Consider the following 20044-nt stretch of genomic DNA (forward strand, 5'->3'; position numbering starts at 1 on the left):
AAAGCAGTCTCCGCATACTGCCTGAATCCTAAGAGCTTCTTGTGCAAAATGACTGTGCTACCCATTTTCAGTTTCCCAGGAAGTTCGTCCTCATCTAGACATCATAATAAGAATCACCTGTTCCATCATCCTCTGCAACTGAGTAGCAAATACTGGTCTGAAGAGGGCATAAACCATTCCATTCTTTCAAACCATCAAGGACTTAGCTTAATTAGCAATTAAAAGCGAGTAGTACAAAAGAATCCTTTCTCACCGGATATAACGGAATCATCACTGTTCTCAGATTTTTGGCCACAACGCAAAGCAAGCTCAAAGTTTGCCACTGGCATTATAGGAAAACATCCTACCGTTCAAAAGGAAAAAAAAAAAAAAAAAAAGCAGGCATAGGGGAAGAAAATCAATCAGTAAAGAAAAATAGTACTAAAATGACAGCATTTTTACTGAAAGAGAACAAACAGATAGATTGCAATACTCCAATTCTAGAATTTTCTCTCATACAGTTCTGAATACATCTATATTCTCTGATAAACTCAAGACAGCCTTCAAGATTGAAGGCAACAATCACATCTCTATCACACACAGTTATCTAAGGAATCCTTGGCACATCCTTTCACAGTCCCTCCAACTGTCCCAACTACATCCAGCTCCCCTACAATAGATTTCTATATTACAGTGCAACTTTAGCTTTGCTTTCCATTTTCTTTATCACAACACATATCTGATTTCCAGATCACTTTCAAGCATTAATACTTTTTTTCTAATTACTTATATCAAATAAAGTCAAAAAACACCTTATATTGAGACTAGGAACAGACAAAACTCATACCAAGAAAACAAAGATGGACAGCGTACAACTAATCCCAGAAAGCTATCAAAACTAAGAAATGTTCCAACATATGAACTTGTTAAGTTAACGGGGCCTTTTTAAGGTTGAAAATGTGACCATATTCTATTTGTTACTTAGCATGGACTCTGACGGTCTGTAATTTCATTCTATTTAGGCAACAACACTGAGCTCTGCTATGAGCATAAGTGCCTCTAAATCCTCCCTGTGTACAACTGAAAGGTGTCAAACCCGCTCCAACTATTCATTTTCTCCACTCAGTAGCTACAGTTAAAAAAGCCCACCATCATAATCTAAAAATCTTAGCTCATTGTTTAAATTATGTGTGCTCCTATACTGAAGGCATATTTGAGGATTTTCTAAATGAGGCCACAGGACAATGGTGCAGACGTGTCTCTCTCCCATACCTTCTAACGTTCAGGGTTGTTTTCATAAAAATTTTTTGGATTTCATCACCACTTAAAGCACAGATGAGCGTATACTGCTTTGATTCTAATCAAAGTTTCTCATTTGGGATTTTTTTCAAAAAGTATAAAAAGTAAAAGCTATACTCACCCTTCCCTTTAAGGAACAAATGAGTCTTTTTACTTTTTTTCCCCCTGAGAAATGAGTTTAAGAAATTTCCAGGTGCATGATAAAGAAGCACAAAAATCTTTACGCCTATTTTGTAAATCTTTTTAATAGGCAACACTTGAGATCAGGTAGTCCATTAATGACAGTCTCATCTTTGAAATTTAACAATGTTCAAGAATTAATAAAATCACAAAGTCAAAGACTCTGACTTGAAAAACTTCCAACCATTACAACTCAGATTTAGGCATATTAGGAGAGATGAAAAATACCTGGATAACAACAAAGTTCTATGTGCCACATGGAAAACTAAGAAAGCACCAGATTTTGAGATATACAATGTGTATCACTTACCCTTAATTACTGAATTTGTGCAATGCCAAGTTTACCAATTAATGCATTCAATTTTTGTACTTCATTCTTCATAGTATGTCTACTTTTTCTTTCCTATCAGAGATTGCTTATGTTATGCTTTAAATGTTCTATAATGGACATTTTTCATTTTTCTAATCTTTCTGCTTTATCTTGTACACTTTCTACACTGTGTTGCATTATCATTTTCTACATCAGCATCATTCTCCTTTACAGAAGCTCTCAACTCCATACTTAAAACTATTTCTTGCCCTTTAACACACCCACCTACATCTTCTATACTTGCTCAGTTTTCTTTATCCTTTGAATTCAAAGGCAGCAAAACATGACATGGGAACAGACACATGACAGTCCCCTTCTTGTCCTTCTTTCTCATCTTGAAGGAAGAGCAGAAGTACAGGATTTCTTTGCTCCTGTCCTTTTTTTTTTTTTTTTTTTGGGGGGGGGGGTGTGCTGCAGTAACAGATAGACATTAACAGGTACATTGACCCCACTGTATAAGAAGTTGCTTCCTCTCTCATGCCCTACTTTTGTTTCAGAAGTGAGAGAAAGCAGAGGCACTATTATATTCAAAACTTAGAAGATTCAACTCTTCTCAAGCTTTTCATGAAGCACTCAACCTAGATCCCTCAGTACTTTTCCCCATTCAGAGCGGTATCTACAGTGGCATAAACCAGCTTCACAAAAAAATATTTAGTTTTCTTCTACAATCCTCTCAATAGATATTCTGGCACTCTTTGCTGCTGCAGGTATGTTCAGATTTGTACCTATGCTAGGTCTCCTAGCGGCAGCCTAACTTCACAAAACGCTAGGTCGTCCCTCAGAGAGGGTAACAAAGCTAGGCCACCGCACTCCTTCCTTCCTTCCTCTCTAAAAGCAACATAATCCCAGCTATATTGCTCCCAAAATATGTACCATTCCCTAGCCTCATAAGAAAATCAGTGAGTAATCCTTTCTGCTTCAGCAGTAGTATTTACACATATCCCTTTCAGAAACTGTCACATAAGCAAGGTCCACCCTAGCCTCTCAAATTCATCTCCCTTATAGCACTGGTAGGTACTGCCTTTTTTGAGTCTGCAGTATAAACTACTGGCTACTTAAAACTAGCGAGTTCCCCATTTTTCACTAGCTTATTTTTAAGCTGAATCTGTTCACACAAACAGTAGTAAAGAAAACTGTGTTACTTAGAGGAAAAGTACATAAAACAAAAGCCACAACTTCAATGCATTATCCTACTCTAAATTCCTGGGTAAGCCAATTTTCAAATCATACAAGATGATAAAAATAGTGCTTAAGCAAAAAGTCAAAGTAGCAACTCTGATGGAAGGAGCACAGGACTACAAAAAAGACCTACTGGCTCTATATTAGACGTCATTATATTGGATCTTTTGACTAACATCAAAAATGATATTCTGAAATTGTTCAGAATTTTAAAATTCACAAAATGCCAGTGGAAATCTAATGAAAAGCATATTCACCATTCAATCTACTGTAGAATTTAATAATAAATCTATACTGAAAAGTGAATCAGAGTCCTCCAAACACCATTGCAAGAAAAGGAAGCGGGACTCACTGATAGCCATTTTAATAAACAACTCATTTAATAACTTACCACAAAGGAAATCCAAATGCAGATACACAGTTTTCTGGTTGTAATTTGTAACACACTCTCAGTCACTCCCTCTACAAAACTGTAGGCGAGCTCTTAATTCTGGATCTCAATTAAACAAGTTTCTTCTGTGAACACTAGGTAGCAAATGCAAGAACCATAAAGGAAGCTATTTAGACAGAACAGTTCTGATTGTAATCCATGCATCCTCTCATACCCTAAAGTAAAAACATCTGTGAAAGAATATTATTTGACTCCCAAACAGTATACCTCCCTATCACTCTTTATACATTAAAAAATAGTGTCCAGTATCCAAAAAAAAAAAAAAAACCTGGTCCACTGCAAAAATCTTACTTGACGCATAGTAGCCACTTGTAAACATGTAACATTCAACAGGGTTTATTAGTGTGCAAGCAAATTTTATTAAATGGGACATATTATTATTTACCATATCAAAAGAAGTATTCTTGAAAATTGACTTATCTAAGTCTTTAAATTGTACATGTACGATTCAAGAGAACAACATGTACAACTATTAAGGCTACTTTTTATTGTGCCCATCTGTAAATCAAAAACCCACATAATAAAGCATTTAACTCTTTTCTCTTACTTTAAAGAGCTTCTCTAGGCTGATAAACTCAGATTAGACTACAGCAAGCACAGTTCCTTTCTTTCTTCATAATGAAAATAACGTTCTGTAAGCTATCAAGACTGTGCTCTCAAATACACCTATACAAATTCTGACGGCCTTCTGTAGGGCTGCATACAGTACAACACAATTTTTATTTTTATTTTTGAACTACACAGAATTATTCTGTCAGTGAATAGGATTAACATTGTTTTCTTGGTGCTATTATAGAGATCAGCTGACTATCTTTATTACAAACATGTAACAAACCAGTTGAAAGCCACTGCTATTCTGAAGTTCAATGAATACCACCTTAGTTTTTAGATACATTATTCAGAGGGTACACTTCAAACACCCTAGCTGCAGAATCTCATCAAGAAGGGAGACTTGAAACAAAAAGTAACTTGCATGAGTTGTAGACATGAAACACAAGATATAGGTCTGAAATTAAAAGGCTGAAAGATATATACATATCCCTGTACTGTATTCAGGATGAGCATGGATTAGCTTCCGGTGTTATCTGATCAAATAATAAAACCTGTTACCTAGCTAAACAATGCATTCACCTCTGACAGTCTCATAACTTCTGCTATAATCATTTCCACAGAAGTTGAGCTAACCTCTTTACAGCAGTAACTAGTTTTTACACAACTTTTAGTTTTCACAAACTACTAAATAAGCATCTCTTCTCTTTTCAATCTGTTGAAAACATTGTAAAATCCCTCCCATCACCCCCAAAAATCATATGAACTGAGAAGTAGGAACAGCAATATTTGTTCACTAACCACTGATCGATGCAAAGCCTAACTCATGAATCTGTAAGGTTGGAAACTACAGCTGAGTTTCTCCACAGAACGTTAGATTGCCTAATTCTCAATGGGATAAAGAATGACAGTGGATTACGGCATATAATTTTGGCACTGAGAAGTCTTGTGATAAATGTTAATCACTATAAAAATCACTTTACAGCTGTAAATATTTGCCATGGATCCCCATAATCTTCATACCATTGGACTAATGTAATTAAAACAAATGATTCTACAAGCACAGAGCTGTCCAAGTATTAAACACCTACTGTTCTCTAAAATCATATACATAAAATACATAGTACAACTTTTAGATGATGCTTTCAAAGCTTCAGATGGTAATAACACTTGCAAACAGTATTGCCTCTATAATTAACATAGTCCACTCAACCCACTACAGTGAATAGACAGATATAAAGGCTGACAAGAGTCAGAAAGCCATGACTTTCATGAGCAGAACGCACACCTGAATGTTATGTATGGACAGAAGCTTGAGATTGTCTATTTGTTCTGTAGACACAGTACCTAAGAGTTTTAGGAACTTATAAAGCTGGAATGCACGAGTATCATGAACCACAAAAGGATCAACAGAAGAACCTCAACGGTTAAATTATTGGAACGGAACTGAAGAAAAGAAAACCTGCAGCAAAGATGAAACAGGTTTTTGTTATAACCTTCAAGAATTATTTTATTTTAACAGGAACTGAGGTTCCGATAAATCCAGTAATACTTCTTTCTTCTACATCCCAAATTGCTGCCTGCCTAGTCTATTTGATTATGAAGTTGGTGCGGCATGAATTATCTTAGTTTATGCATACGTATCACTTAGAAAAATGGATCACTTCAGCCTCCACTGACTCTGCAGAGTAGACCTTAAAAGCTACAACATGTAACAACACTTACTCCATAAGAAACATTTTTAAAAGCTACTATAACAAAGAAAAATCTTGTACTGTATTCCCTATGAATAGTCTCTTGATAGCTGAAATAAAACTTACTGAAATGCAAATACCAATATGCTAGTTGTCTTGCAATCTTTACATTTCTCCAAATTCATGTTGTTAAAGAGATTTGCCTCTTCCTTACCTTTTTGCTAATGTATTAAAATGAAAACTAAAAATTTCTATCATTAATTTTCTTGCCCCAAGAAATAATAATATTGCACTTTAAACTTAAGAAAGGTTCAAAACATTCAAGAAGACTTCAAGAATGTAAGTTATGAACAATAAAACATACAATTTCTTGTGTTAGTAGGAGTGTATAATGCCCATCCAAAAAAAAATCATAATTTTTAATACCTAATTCTACAAACACGGTAGAGAATAACCCAGTCTTTAGTACCAGGATACAGAAATATCATACAGTATTTGTATTTAAAAACATCCTATATTTTTTACATATAAATATGGTACAACCACAAGTAACACAATGTGCTCAACCATTACCTTCACTGGATCCTAAAAAAAAAATCCTACTCTATTAGCATAAAGCACAAAGAGCATAAAAAGATTTTGAAAATCCATACACCAGCCTGAATTATCCTATCAATACAGTTAAAAATTTTACTGCAAACCTTTCAACTTCCAAACACCTTCAAAAAGGGTTAGAATACCAGTTCCACCCATATCACAATTTCCAAAGCATTAACCAATTTCAACTCGTTCCACACTAATGGAAAATATGCAAGATAATAAACAAACAAAATATGCAATATGTGTTTAAAAAGATATAAAGGAACAGCTCAGACATAAATTTATAGAAACTGTAGAGGCTGCCCACTCCCTGAAATGCTTTACAAAAGTCTCATGGTACCAATTCCTTGTTTTCCAATTCTGAGTACTGCCACTACATTAGGTAAACTCGGTAATTGTTTTTAAAGTAATATTTCTTTGTTTTGATAAAAAACACATCAACCCAAAATGTTTTCAAAGATATTACAAAACACCTTTACTACACCTAGACTAATCTGCTAAAATGTTCTCCTTCATGATTTTTCAAACGGTCTGTTATAATTAAAACTAAGGATGTTTAATTATAGATTAACAGAAAATTAACATTAATGTCAACACTAAAGGGACAAAGTCAATATATATTAATTCACTTGTCCAGAACTATTTTTAAACAGGCAATACCTATGAGAAAGATGAAAAAATAGTGTCACTCTACACTTATTTTTAGTGCTTACTAAAAGCACAGATAATCAATCTGTCATGTTTGTCAACATGTGTGGCCTTTGCACAAAAGGAATTGTTTTTAAAAACACAGCTGAAAAACTAAAGGGCTGCAGAACCACAAAAGGTAATACAGACACCAGAAAAACTACATACATAGAGTACACGGAGCACTTCAACTCTCTTTAAATCAAGACTTCAATCATCAATACTTTTAAATACAAACATGCTTCAATTTTTGTCTATATGATATGACAAACTGATTCAACTCAATGAACAGGAATTACCAAACATCTTAAACCCAATAAATTATACAAGCTATACCAACGTGCATATGTATAAAATCTAGATCTACTCTATATATGCTATAGCTTATTAAATGAAAGTTTGTCACTGGAAGAAAAGAAAAACGTCAACTTTGGCTAAACAGTGGAAGTATCATAAGGAAAAAAGGGGGGGAAAAAAAAAAAGAAAAACTTTCTTTGCAATTCACTTCCAATATGATGCATGCTTCCCCTCCCTGTGTAATATTTAAGCTTCACTTCCTGGGAGAACAAACATCTTCCTGGGAGAAAGAGACATCAAGATACCAGCAGGTTCCCCCCCCACACACATTAACGTTCTTGTCAACTGCAGGAGCATAACAGCGAGCACTCTCAACTTACACAAGGCTAGTTGCATTAGATTTTCAGCATTTCAACCAGTTTGAAAGAGATCTCTCCTAATTCTGCTCCCCACCCCCCCACAGCCAAACCACAGTAGCTGCAAAGAATTTCAAAACAAGCACACATTGCAAACTACAACTTTCAGACTTCCCCCCCCCCCGCAAAAAGCGCACACACATTTTTGACCATAGAAAATTCTATTCCTTTATCACACATGTACATCATTATAGAAAGTTTTGATTTTGTCTGACTTATCATGTATCCAATACATGGATCAGCAATACAATATTCCTGACCTTTAGTCTATATTTCCACTACTTCATAAATACTGTATAGATCTGATGTCATACCTGCTCTTTTGATTTGTTACACACAGCAGTAGGACCCAATTAGTTCACAGTACTACAGTCATACACCCTATACAGCAGAACTACCAGAAAGGTGGACTGCAGTCTGGATCTGGAGTATGAATAAAAGCCACAACGACATAGAAGTTCCAGATACAAAGCTGCATCCATCCCCGGAAGAGAACCCAGATTTCTTATTCGACTCTGTCAGGGTGTGGCTTCACTAACCCCGAGTTCCCACCGTCAAGGCTCCATGAAATCTCCTGGTTGGCCTGACAGAGCTGGAGCCAAGGCACTGCCTCCTGCTGAGTGAAGCCCAGTAAAAGCTAAGCAGTCACTCATAATGTTGTATGCCCACAATACAATCCTGTTGCAACACAAGTACTTGGAGGGATAAAGCAGCAGTCCCCTTAACACTTGCAACCCAGGATTTCACCTCCCCCACGCTCAGTCTCCAAAGACACATACGCTGCTCCTACCACCTTAAACGCAGGTGACCAGGGAACACTGTCAGGCACACACAGAGGACACACTCCAGCCATCCTCTCCTTTTAAAGGGTTCAATAGCAGATGTACTATTCTTGCGTTAAGAGGAACGCCAATACATTTTTCGCCTTTGTGAAGGGTTCCTGCAGAAACATGACTCAATGACTTTCCTTACATGCTATACTTGCACATAAATCTCACGTCACTTTATAATGCTCTGGCGTGTAGGTTTTCAAATCACTCAATTAGGATTTTGTAATTACGGAGCCTAGAGTCTTTGTTAGCTGTTGTTGCTCCATGCACAAAAGGAAAAATTTCATTACTAGCAGTCCAAGACCTATGTAGAAAGGCCACACTTTCCACAATAAAAAAAGACCGTTACATGGGATTAAAATGATCTAGTAGATTAACTACTCTAAATCTTCCCCTGCAATGTAGATTTTAAAGAACCTAAGAAGCTTCACACATAAAGTAAATAAATTGTTTAAGTAACAAGCATCTTAAAAACAAAAAAAACCCTACTTACTGATAATAGTAATTGAAACACGTGCACATTCCCCAAAGGTAAAAAGCACCAACAGAACTGAACCTGTTTCAAGCGAGGAAATTCCTTTGAAATCTACACTGAACAGTAACATTTTAATCTTTCCACTTCCTTAATGATCTACTTTTCTCAGTGACAAGTTTTACCAAGAACACGCTTCACAAGTTAGCACGCATTTTACAAATGTCCAAAAAGCTGTCAGAAAAACGAGGTGAAATATCAGAATACTTGCCTTTTTTATATTTGCTATATGGATTTATATATTGACGTAATAAGAAGACATAAAACATTATTGCTAGAAACGTACTTCAAAAATATCAAAATGCCCCATAACTTCTGTCACGGCATACACACTGTCTGGAAAAGCTAAAACTTTCATCAACCAGCATAAAAAAGAAAATGCATGAAAGGACTCAAAACTCAACTAATATGCTGAATTGCCTGCATCACTTAATTTCACAGTATACAAAATAAAACTTAATCTAGTGATGTTCTGTAACAGACAATCTAATTACATATGATGTTTTCTTTTTCTAACTGGCATCCCTAAGCCCCATCCCAAAGCTGAATAGAATTCTCTATAATATTTCCAGTAGTGTCAATGGCACCCACAGAGCAGACATTAATTCTAGTCCACTAATAGTTTACGTGTATTATTTAACTGGTCTGACATATCACTCCTACATCTTTTTTGATCTACCCAAAGTAATACTTTTATAAGTAACTGAAAAACAAAAGGAAATGGCAAGATTTTGTAAAACACAAGCACAAAGAAAAGTCTACTCGCTTTTCCTTCCATCCCTCCCCCCACCCTCCACGTCCTGACATTCAGCTTCTCCAATTATGCCAGAAATAAAACATCCAAACACAAGTGAAGGCCTAGTCTACTGAATTCAACACACTTTAGGGTTAGGTCTTCAGATCAGCCAAGAAAAACAACGGAAAAAGAAATCTTCATGTGAAAATACTAGCATACAGCATGGACACAACAATAGGGTGAGGAAAGTGTCAAATGCAAAGCTACTGACAGGAACCAGGAACCAGAAGAACACAGTCCGCTGCTTCAACCGTGTGATATTTTAATAGTTTGAATTATTCTGTTACACGAATGTTTTCTTCACGTTTAAGTCTTCAGATACGACTGGCAGACACTCAGCCTGCACAGCCTTTGTCAACAGCTTATAGATGGGCAGCCGAATGTGCTACAGGTTGATAAGAATGACACCAGCTCTGCAAACGCCCTGCCTGCAGTCGGAAAGCACCCAGAAAACACTTGCAATGCGCAGGAGAGTTTTCCCTCAACGTTCACGGGGGGCTTCTCACTTCAGGCGACGTGCATATGCGCTCCCCGTATTTGTTTCGTGTTTACCTCCTCCCTCCCCCTCTTTCTCTTTCTCCTCCCTGTCCGGCCATCTTGGGCCGACAGGAGCAGCCATTACTTAACTAAATGACAGGGCCAACAACTTTTCGCCGAAACAAACATCGCTCTAGAGAGGCCAGGCAGGCGCCGGCAGCCTGCGGGCTGTCCCGCTCCCTGTCAAGCGGCCCGGCGGCGGGGGCCCCGCGAGCAGGACACGCACTCGGCACGTCGGCGGCAGCCCCACCGGCCGAGTAAACAAATCACTTGGCCACTGACTCGGCCAGCCACGCAGCACCCCTCCTGCCACGGCCCGGCCCGGCCCTCGCCCCTCAGCTCCCAACTTCAGGTCAACTTCTTCTCCCTCCCCCCCCCGCCTCCCCGCCGCGCCGAGGCGAGAGGCGCAACGGCCGCCGGGCAGGGCGCGCGCCGCCTCCGCCGCCGCCGGCCCCCGCCGCGCGGGGCGAAAATCACGAGGGAGGGTCCGGGGAGAGGCCAACGTCAGCAGCGCCTCGCGCGCACCCTCCCCCCCGCCTGCCTGCCTCCCTCCCTCCCCCCCCGCCGCTCCCTCCCTCCTTCCCCCGCGCCCCCTCCCCCCCCCCCCGCCCCGTGCCGCGGCGCTTGGCGTTTGCTCGCGGCCCGAGGCTCCGGCGCTGATGCGCAGGCACTTTCCCGTCCCGGGGCTGGACGAACCCCAGAAAGTGTCCAGAGAGGAGCCCGCCAGGCCGCGCTCCCCCCGTCCCACAGCCGGCCCCGCTCGCCTCCCTCCCTCCTGGCCGCGCGGGGGGCCGCTCTCACTGCGCTGAGGCTGCGGGGTAGGGGGGCCAGGGAGGAAGAGACGCGTGGGGGAGAGCTCGGCAAGGGGCGAGGGGCAGCGCCCCGGCGTGTGCGGGGACGCGTGCGTGGGGACGTGGCGGTGCCCCGCGCGCGCACACGGACACGCACACTCGCAACACACTCACCGTGTGGACTCGGGGGAACGGAGGGAGGGGGGCGGCTGGGCTGGGCCGGCCGCCTCCCCTCCCCCCCTTTCCACCCTCAACCCCCCCCCCCCCAGCCCCAAAAGCCGCTCTCCACATCCATCCTCTCTCTTACCTTTAACAGCAAGGCCTTCGTTCTGGCGCCATCTTCATGAAGCCTCAGAAATCCGAAGAGTCGGCTGCAGAAGGGGAGCGGGCGGGAGGGAGGGGAGAGAGGCACAAGGCACAGCGTTAGCCACAGTCAGTCCCCCGCACGGGCAGGCTGGCTGGCTCCCGCCCGGCGGGCAAGGGCAGAGCGCGGCGGCGGGGCCGGGAGCCCGCACACGGGCACACACGCACTCCCGAGCGGGGAGCCGCGGGCAGGGGAGGGGGGGGACAAGGAGGGAGCGCAGGCCGAGCCGGGACACGGAGGCGGCCGGGGCGGAGTGGGGAGCGGGTACCTGTCGAGGCCGGATAGGGCTTCTCTCTCCTCGGCTGTCAAGCTGGCGAAGTCCTCCTCGCTCTGGCCGCTCGCTTTCCCCGCCGCCATTTTCTTTTCCTCATCACCGAAAGGAGCAGCAGAGGCGGCGGCAGCGGCGAGCGACACTCCGCACGATTTCATGGAAACGCAGCGTAATTAACTCACGATCGCAACCCCCCCCCCTGCGCGCCCCCAACACCCCCCAGCGCCGGGCGGGGCGGGGTGCCCGACACACACACACACCACAACTTTTATTACAACAACAACAGCCGGCAGGGAGGGGGAGGGAGGGAGGGAGGGGAGAGGGAGGGAGGCGGGGGGAAGCCCCGCTGCTCGGAGGAGGAGGGAGGGGGGAGGGAGCCCCAGCGCTGGAGACTCGGGGGAGGGGGGGGGAGAGGAGGAGGAGGAGGAGGCGGCGGCTGCTGCGGCGGCGGATGGCGGTAGCGGCGGCGGAGCCGTGTTTACATCGCTGCGGCGCCGCTCGCCCCGGTGGCGAGGGGGTGCGCGGAGCCGGGGTGACAGGGGCCCCGCCCGCCCTGCCGCGCGGGGTGTGTTTGCCGCCTGTACAAACTTCCCCAGCAGCTGCCCAAAGTTGTTGTAATTGTGTCACACAGCGAACCCCACGCCGCCACCGTGACCCCCCTCCCTCCTCACCCGCCCGCCCGGGCCCACGCAGCCAATCGCCGCCTCCAGGGCGCTGCACGTGACCTTTGTTGACTTACGTCAGTCATAGCGCTCTTCCACCGCTGCGCTTCGGCTTGGTTGGCGCTTCGCGCCCGCCTCCCTCACCGGCCTCATCCTATTGGCCGAGGTCAGGCGGAGGGGGCGGGGCTTCAGAGATCCTCGGCTTCTGAGAGGCCAGGTGGCCCGTCAGTCAGAGGATCTCTGCGATTACCCAGCACCAGCAGGTTTGGCCTGCGCCTTTAAAAACCGGAGGGCGAATAAGTGGGGGGGGGGGGGGGGGCAAGTTTTCGGGAGCGGCGGGCCTTGGGCCGGGTTGGGGGCAGGGTTGCACTCTCGGCGGAGTTGCGTAACGGGGGCTCTGAGCTGGGAGAGCGGTGCTCGCTGAGGAAGTGGGCCCGGGCCTTGCTAACACCTCCGGGGCGGGGGCCGCGCAGCACTAGGTGGTGAAGAGGCTGCTCTCGCCTGCCCTGGCTTTGGGCGCGGGGCGTGGCTCTCTTGGCACAACCGGAGAATAATGGCTTCCCCCGCGCGGGGAGCGGGGGCGACGCTGGCTCGGGCTCCGCGCGCTGGCGGGGGGAGGGAGGAGAAGCAGCCGCCTGGGAGGGCGGTTGGGCGGCGGGTAACGCCTGCGTAGAAGGGCGGCGGCAGGGCAGGAACGGCTGCCTTGCCCGAAGCGAGGGTCGCCCCCGTGGTCCGGCAGTTGAGCTCTTCCGGCCGAGGAGGAGGGGGGCGGCGCGGGGGGACGCAGAGGCGCCAGTGTCCAGTCTGCGGCTTCTGCCCGCCGCTCGCAGCGGGACAGGGACTTCCCTGCCGCCGCCGCCGCCACCACCTCCGGCCGGTGCGCGCGCGAGCGGCCGCCGCCCCGCCAACGGCCGAGCGCGTGGCGGGCCTCGAGGCGTGCCGCGCCGAAGTCGCGCGGGGGCAGGGGCTGCGGGAGGGCCCGGCCTCCCTCCCTGCCGGGGAGCCGGTGACAGGTGGAGCGGCGCCCGGCGGCGGTCACGTGGCGTGGGGGCAGGGCGGGCGGCGCGGCGCGGCGGGGCGGGAAGGGCCCCGGGCGCCGCGCGGGAGCGCTCTGGCGACGCCGGCGCGGCCCGCGGGCGTGAGGGAGGGGAAGCCCTCGCAGGAGGGTGTCCCGCCGCCCGTTGTTTCGAAAGCCTCGGTGGCAGCCCGGGGACGTGGAGCAGCGGGCTGAGGGGGGGGGGGGGGGGGCTGGCTCTTAGAAGAGCACGAGGGACCTGAGTCGGGCTTCCTGGAGCGTCTCATGCGTAAGTAAATTTCAAAATTTCTTTGAAACCTGATTGGGGGGACAGGGGCTTTATGCGCTCTGCTTACTTCCTGCCCTCTCTAAGGCCAAGCCTACCACAGACTTATTTGTTGTTTAAAGTTACCTCGGGAGGGAGGGAGGGAGGGGAGGAGGTGGCTTGGGTTACTTGTCCCTTCCCACCTTACCCAGGAACTGAATGGTCCCGTTTCCTTTTTGCAGCCCAGCTAATTCACCTGCAGTTATTGTTAGGTACAGCCAGGAAGCTCTAGGGTTTTCTCGGTGAGATTTTTGCATATCATTAGATCTTGTTTCTGCTGTGCTACTTACAAGGAGACCTGTCTCCTGCAGGTGTGTTGTGGCACAGTTCACCACTCATACACGTTTTGCTGAAAATGGATCAACAGCAATCCTCTGTAGTATTACTGTAGTTCACGTTTATTCAATGTCTAGTTGAAACCCTGATGAGTCAGCAGACTTCTCTGACTGTTGGATTGCCTTCCCTCAGAGAGGAGCCTAGTTTATGACTGCCAGGCACTGCAAAGCCTCAATGAAGTTATTAACTGCCTTTGGGAATGAAGTTAAAGAGGTCAAAGGCCAAACTATCCAAGAGATGTTCAGTCACAGCCGTGTTTCTTGCTGGTACTGCTCCTCTTTTTTTAATTGCTACCGTGAAACGTACCCATGAGATTGAAGCGTGTGTCAGCTCCCATAGGTGTTACACCTAAAATTTGTGTCAGTGATGTTTTCCAAATGGCTCCACAAATGTTTTCTGGTGCTGACGGTGCCTACAGCACTGTGCAGAGAAACTTGCAGAAGTGCACAAAGCTCATATTGCCTTCTACCTTACTGGTTGGAGTTGTGGTCAAGACACAGTTTTGAATGATGCAAACTCAAGTTATGTATGTCCTCACACCTCACTCCTCTTAAGAGCAAAATCTCATTATGTAGCTGTGCTTTCTGATGCAAATGTAGATAGCACCAAAAAAAAAAAAAAGCCTGAGTTTACCAAGGCAAAATAGCCAGTAGCCAGTTGGTTAGAGTATTAATACAAGAGATGTGATTGTGTTGAAAGTGCTGTTTTACTTGAATTCAGAGTCCAGGCAAACACAAAGTTGCTGATGGAGATGGGCCATAGTCTGTTAGTAGTGGAAATATTTACAAAGTTAACATCTATCTTCATTTGGATTCATTCTTAACTGGTTTATGTGGCTCTTTGCTTGGGTAGTTTCTCAGCAGCACTTGCTTAGGTGCCTAACTCAGGGTGAAGGATTTTACCAGTTGGTAATGTGCCAGAAGTTAGGTATTTCGGCACAGCTTATTTCTGAGGATCTGGACCATGAGGCCCTGTGTTCCCACCTTGTACTTTCATTTAAGTATAAATTAGCAGGAAGGTTAGTAGATGAAGCCATTTCTCAATACAAGAGCGAGAATTCCTAAATGACAAAACAAAGCTGTTCAGTGGAGTCCACAGAAGCATGCTGAGTCTCAGTATCTCAGTATTAGTAGTATCTCAGTGTTGGTAGTGGCTTAGGCTTAAACTCAGTTTAACGTTCATCTGCTTGACATCACAGCACCCAAATTATATTCCTATACTCTGCTTTTTTTTCCCCCCCCTCCCTTATTTGAACTACTTGGATGATTTAGGAAATGCCACAAAGGCAACTCCTCAAAACGTATCCAAAGCTCAGCTTATTTAATAGTTGCAAGAAAAGCTTGAAAATGTGTACTAACACTGCCTGCTAAAGCTTGCAAATAATCTAATCGTGTTTTGGGGAGATACATGCACTGAGTCTCACCTGTACCAAAACAGAGAGAAACTTTCAAACAAGAACGATACTTGGCCTCCAGCTCTCTGAGATAAGCCCTGGAAGCCGAACTCAGAAGGAACATGTCCTTAAATTCTTAAGAAAGAAAGAAACTCTGCTCTATTGTCCTTGTATTTATCAAGTGTTAGCTAGCTTATTAGGTTCTAGTTTGGTTTAAATGCCAAAGTCCTCTGAGAATCTTCAGAACCACTATAAGTTTGAAAGCTGTGGACTGATGAAATTCCTAAACTGAACAGAACTCTTTGGATCCCCTCCTTTACCAATATTTTCACCCCCATTCAACTTCTATTCAGAAGGGTTTTTTGAGTGTTTATATACTGTGTCAAATATTGCTCTGTCATGCTGCAAAATTTGACCAACCTGTTCAGAGACCTAGCATGGTTAATGTGTACAGTTACAGTGTAGTTTGCCAGAGAGAATCCTGTATTCCAAAAAGGTGTGTGGCATGCGTGTCCTTCTCTGCAGCTTGAAACTGAGATGCAAGGTTAATGCTCCACTTCTTAAAAAGTAATGTTAGAAACAGGAGAAGTGAATTTCAAAATTCTCCTTGTAAATAAATTTGTATCACCTGATGTCTTGAGCTGAAAAATAACTCTTAAGGTCACTGCAAAGAACTTGACACAGACGAAGGAATTGGCATCAACACGAATACTGGGACTAATGCTGTCCTCTCCTTTGAGGACAAACCTAGTTGTGGTATCTCAAGCATCCAGGTTCTTTAGCAAATGGGACTATCTTAAGTTGATAGGTAGGAAACTCAAACTCAGGAAAATAATTTCATGTTGCTTGGAACAGGGGAGGGTGACTTCCTCTAGACCTACTTTTTTTTTTTTTTTCTTTCTAAACACTGTTTCTTCTATTTGTATAAAACTTACTGTCCAAATTACTTTTTCACTGGCATCAACTCCAGCATTCAAATACTTAATTTGCATTTGGTGAGGACATTTTTAAAGACAGTGGTGATCTTAACTTTTTTTTTAATGAGACAGAGTGTGGTAAGTCTATTGTGAATGTTTACTGCAGAAGTTCATTGTAAATCTCTGGATAGAAATTCTGATCAGAGGCTTGTTTGCTACACTAAACGCTGTCTAGTGCCAGACTTCTGTTTCTAGCAAAGCACGAAGCTCCCTGCTGTAAGTCTCCTGAAAGTTGAAGGCATGAGGCCTAATCTCTTTTTTCCTATGACGTGATTGAGGACAAGACTGAGCAGCAGTCGTGACTGGTGAAGATTGGCACCCTGCAAATTCAGAAGAATTTTTCTGCAGAGATTTTTTTCCTGCAAATAAAGACTTAGTCCTCAGAATGTAAAGGTTTGGGGCTGCTCATATAGAGAATAAGGAGGACTAAATGGTTTCATGAATATTAAAAGATACTGATGTATATGTCGTCTTAAAAAAGGCAGCTGTGGATATAAACTTAGAAGGGTTACCTGGCAGGAATACACTGTGGTTAAATTTAGCCATACCTTATCTTCTAACAACTCATGGCTTGGAGTTGCCCACATGCCTTCTTTATACTTGCCTTGGAACTTCTAAAATGAAGAGACCTTCTTTGTGAACTATCTGAATGGCCTATATGCCATCATACTAAAAAGAAAACTTTTCTAAGGGCAAGCACTTCAGTAGGTGAAGCTGAGTTCGTGGAGGACTCACTCTTTCTGTTTTCCCTTTACATAGTCTTGGGGTTCTTTTTGGACAAGTCAGCTACCACTGAGGCATTTTCTCAAAGATGCATTCATTACTCAACATATCTGACTTTATATTCTTTATCCCTGGAACTTTTGCCCCCGAGAAGGGTAGAGGTTCTCTGCAACACTTTTACTCTCATATCAAGTGTTTTGAAAAGCCATACTTCCCCCATGAAGACTTTCTGGGTCACAGAATGTTTCTATGGAGTTCTCTCCTCCTGTCTGACCTCCTCATCAGGATACGTTCTGTGATAACTTTAGATACATGCTTACTTCTGAGAATAGTGACTTAACAGAGCAGAGACTAACTGATGATTATTAACATATTTGATGCAACTTCCATGTCAGGTACCAAGTTTGAATGGGCAGTATCTCCGTTTCTACTAGATACAGCTGAAACTTTACGCTCTTATATCCAATGATACTTGCTAGTTGCTTACAGCAAGATTCATGGTTTCAGCCCCTGGAAGAACTGTGATTCTTCAAGTTATTTTAGACATATCAGTTCAAGCAGCTCTTCCATCCCTGCTTTTTAAAGTTCTTCACAGCTGCAGACTGAGCTTTTAGGGAAGTGAGGGTAACAGCTGCCTCACACCTTGTACTGTCATAGGAGTATGAAGCAGCACAGAATGCCCGTGTCTCTACTGACGTAGCTATTTAAAAAAATGCAGTCTTGCATATGCAGGTATGGAGTCCCCATTTTGTTTGTAACAGCTCAAAAGGCCTCTAGTAGGTCAGCTCATTTTGATGTGACCCAATAGAAATGTGTGACAAGAAGATAGCAATCATATAATCTTGGATTTATTAGACAAGGTATATATACTGGGGGAAAAAAAAACTAACCAAAAAACCCCACAAGATGCCATTTTGTGCCTGACGAAGCTGAAAGTAAAATATACATTCAGCACTTCTATTATTGCCACCTTGCCGGGTTTTAATGGAACTATCTGAAGTATGTGACTACTGGGCATGTGAGAGAAAGCAGCATAAACTAATACTGCTTGATGATAGATCAGTGGGGGGGGGGGGAGAAGTCCATTTATTTACTCTTCCATATTCATTAGTAGGTGTTTCGGCATCCTCTTTCTTAGCTGCTGTTGACTTTATTCCAAAACAAAGTAAGACACCAAGTTCGTTTTTAAATGGGAACAAAAAAAAACCTGCAGCACTTCGTTTTTGTAATTCAGCAGTGGCTCCCACTTTGTCCAGGAGTTCACAAGAAAATGATCCAGAACTTTGTCCATTTCCTGTAGTGCTTTCATTAAAGGTCTGACGAGAGTGATATGGGATGATCCATGGCATATTTTGACATTTGATAGCAGCTTGTGGCCCAGAAATTTGGGGAAACTGATCTAAAATCAATTCTGTTTTTTTTTTTCCTCCAAAACACACAAAGTCAAACATTTATTTATAAGAAGAAATACTTTTGTATAAGTAATGACTGAAACCAGAAAATGTTTGTTTGAAAAGCGAGTTGTTTGTCATTGTAGTAATAAAGACTATTTGAAAGACTTTTGGAAATATTTCGCTAGCTTTGAGTAGGATAGTCTCTATTAGGCTCTCACTAAGCATTTTATGGGGGTGAAAGTGAGCTAATCTAGGAAATGCGTTATTATCATAAAGTATTCTTTCTTTATGGAAGTGTTCAAAGACTAGTAATTACTAAATGCTTTGGTTATAAACCGTACTTAGTATTGCTGTCTTCCTACTTGAATCATACAGTGATTTATGTCTTTTGCCCTCTCTTCCCTTTGGTCAGCTTGTTTTTAATACCTGGGCTGCATCTGAAAGGCTTAATAATTGAATTCTCCTGAAATGTAGGTGGTAATTCCTACACCTGTGAAGTATGTAGTTATCATTAACATGTAATTTCCATCACTGTGCTACGTGTCAGTAGAAATTATACAAGTTTCTCCTGAGCAGTAGAAACTTCGAAGTTTCAAATTGTTCCTTATTTAAAAAGAATAAACAGTATGCTAACAGGTCCGTGTAACTATGGAAAAACCATGAAATCGTATATGTAACCTAAACTGTATTTTGAGCTATTTCATAAAATTCAGAAATCGATTTTTTTAGGTGTTTTCTTGATCCTCTGTGCAAGAGGGATTGATTTCTTGCATGCTAGCATCAAAAGACTTAGCTATTCACTTCAGTAATACCAATAGAAGTAATGCTTGTTAGAACAGCTACCACTGTATCATACTTTTTGTACTGTATAGATCTCTTTTAGTACTTGATGACATCTCCAAAGAGTTGGAGAAATATGAAAAAATTAAACTTTTCCTGGATTCCTTTATGTTGCTTCTACCAATTGTTTTTTTCCAGGAAGTTTTGGCCATGTCCATTAGTATGTGTTTAACACATGGACAAGCTTTCATTTATGTAAATGATTTCAGAAGGTAAGTGTCCACACCTCATGTAGGAACTGGATCTGGATGTGGCAGCTTGTGACATACCACCTTCCAAAAAAATCACTTTTTTGACAGAAGATGATGGTGCGCAAGTAACTCTGCTCTTCAGAAACAGTGCAAAGAAAGGGGGATGCTTGCCTTCAAGACTACTTGGGAATGTTACATAACTTTCTAAAAGTTGGTAATAAAAATGCTATGTTTATATTAATAATATTGTTTTCATCTTCAGATTGACAATTGCAGGTGTCTCCTTTTTAATTTTATAGAACTTAGCAAATGCTTTGAAAGAAAAAATATGTTTCAATGGCTAGATATGTATGTGTGTATTAATAT

At 43.2% G+C, this 20044-nt stretch overlaps 1 protein-coding gene and 1 long non-coding RNA gene across 21 annotated transcripts in view; one reads left to right on the forward strand and one right to left on the reverse strand.

Moving 5' to 3' along the window:
• KDM6A (lysine demethylase 6A) overlaps positions 1 to 12495 on the reverse strand; it is a 160054-nt gene extending 147559 nt beyond the window's left edge. For all 20 annotated transcript variants that reach the window (XR_011135758.1, XR_011135756.1, XR_011135757.1 and 17 more), the window contains exons 1-2: positions 11820 to 12495; positions 11495 to 11558 (exon numbers count right to left, since the gene is read on the reverse strand). Coding sequence is in view for 17 of the 20 variants with exons in the window: in XM_068915960.1 (XP_068772061.1) it covers positions 11495 to 11558; positions 11820 to 11980 (225 nt within the window). In the remaining 3 variants the exon portion in view is untranslated. The remainder of the gene's footprint in view (positions 1 to 11494; positions 11559 to 11819) is intronic.
• A 1058-nt stretch (positions 12496 to 13553) lies between these two features.
• The window catches only part of LOC138061826 (uncharacterized), a 36282-nt gene continuing 29791 nt past the window's right edge, over positions 13554 to 20044 (forward strand). Inside the window, exon 1 of the long non-coding RNA XR_011135777.1 lies at positions 13554 to 13788. This is a non-coding gene — a long non-coding RNA (uncharacterized lncRNA). The remainder of the gene's footprint in view (positions 13789 to 20044) is intronic.

Source organism: Struthio camelus, chromosome 1 (assembly GCF_040807025.1).
Source record: "Struthio camelus isolate bStrCam1 chromosome 1, bStrCam1.hap1, whole genome shotgun sequence".
NCBI classification, from domain to species: Eukaryota; Metazoa; Chordata; class Aves; order Struthioniformes; family Struthionidae; genus Struthio; species Struthio camelus.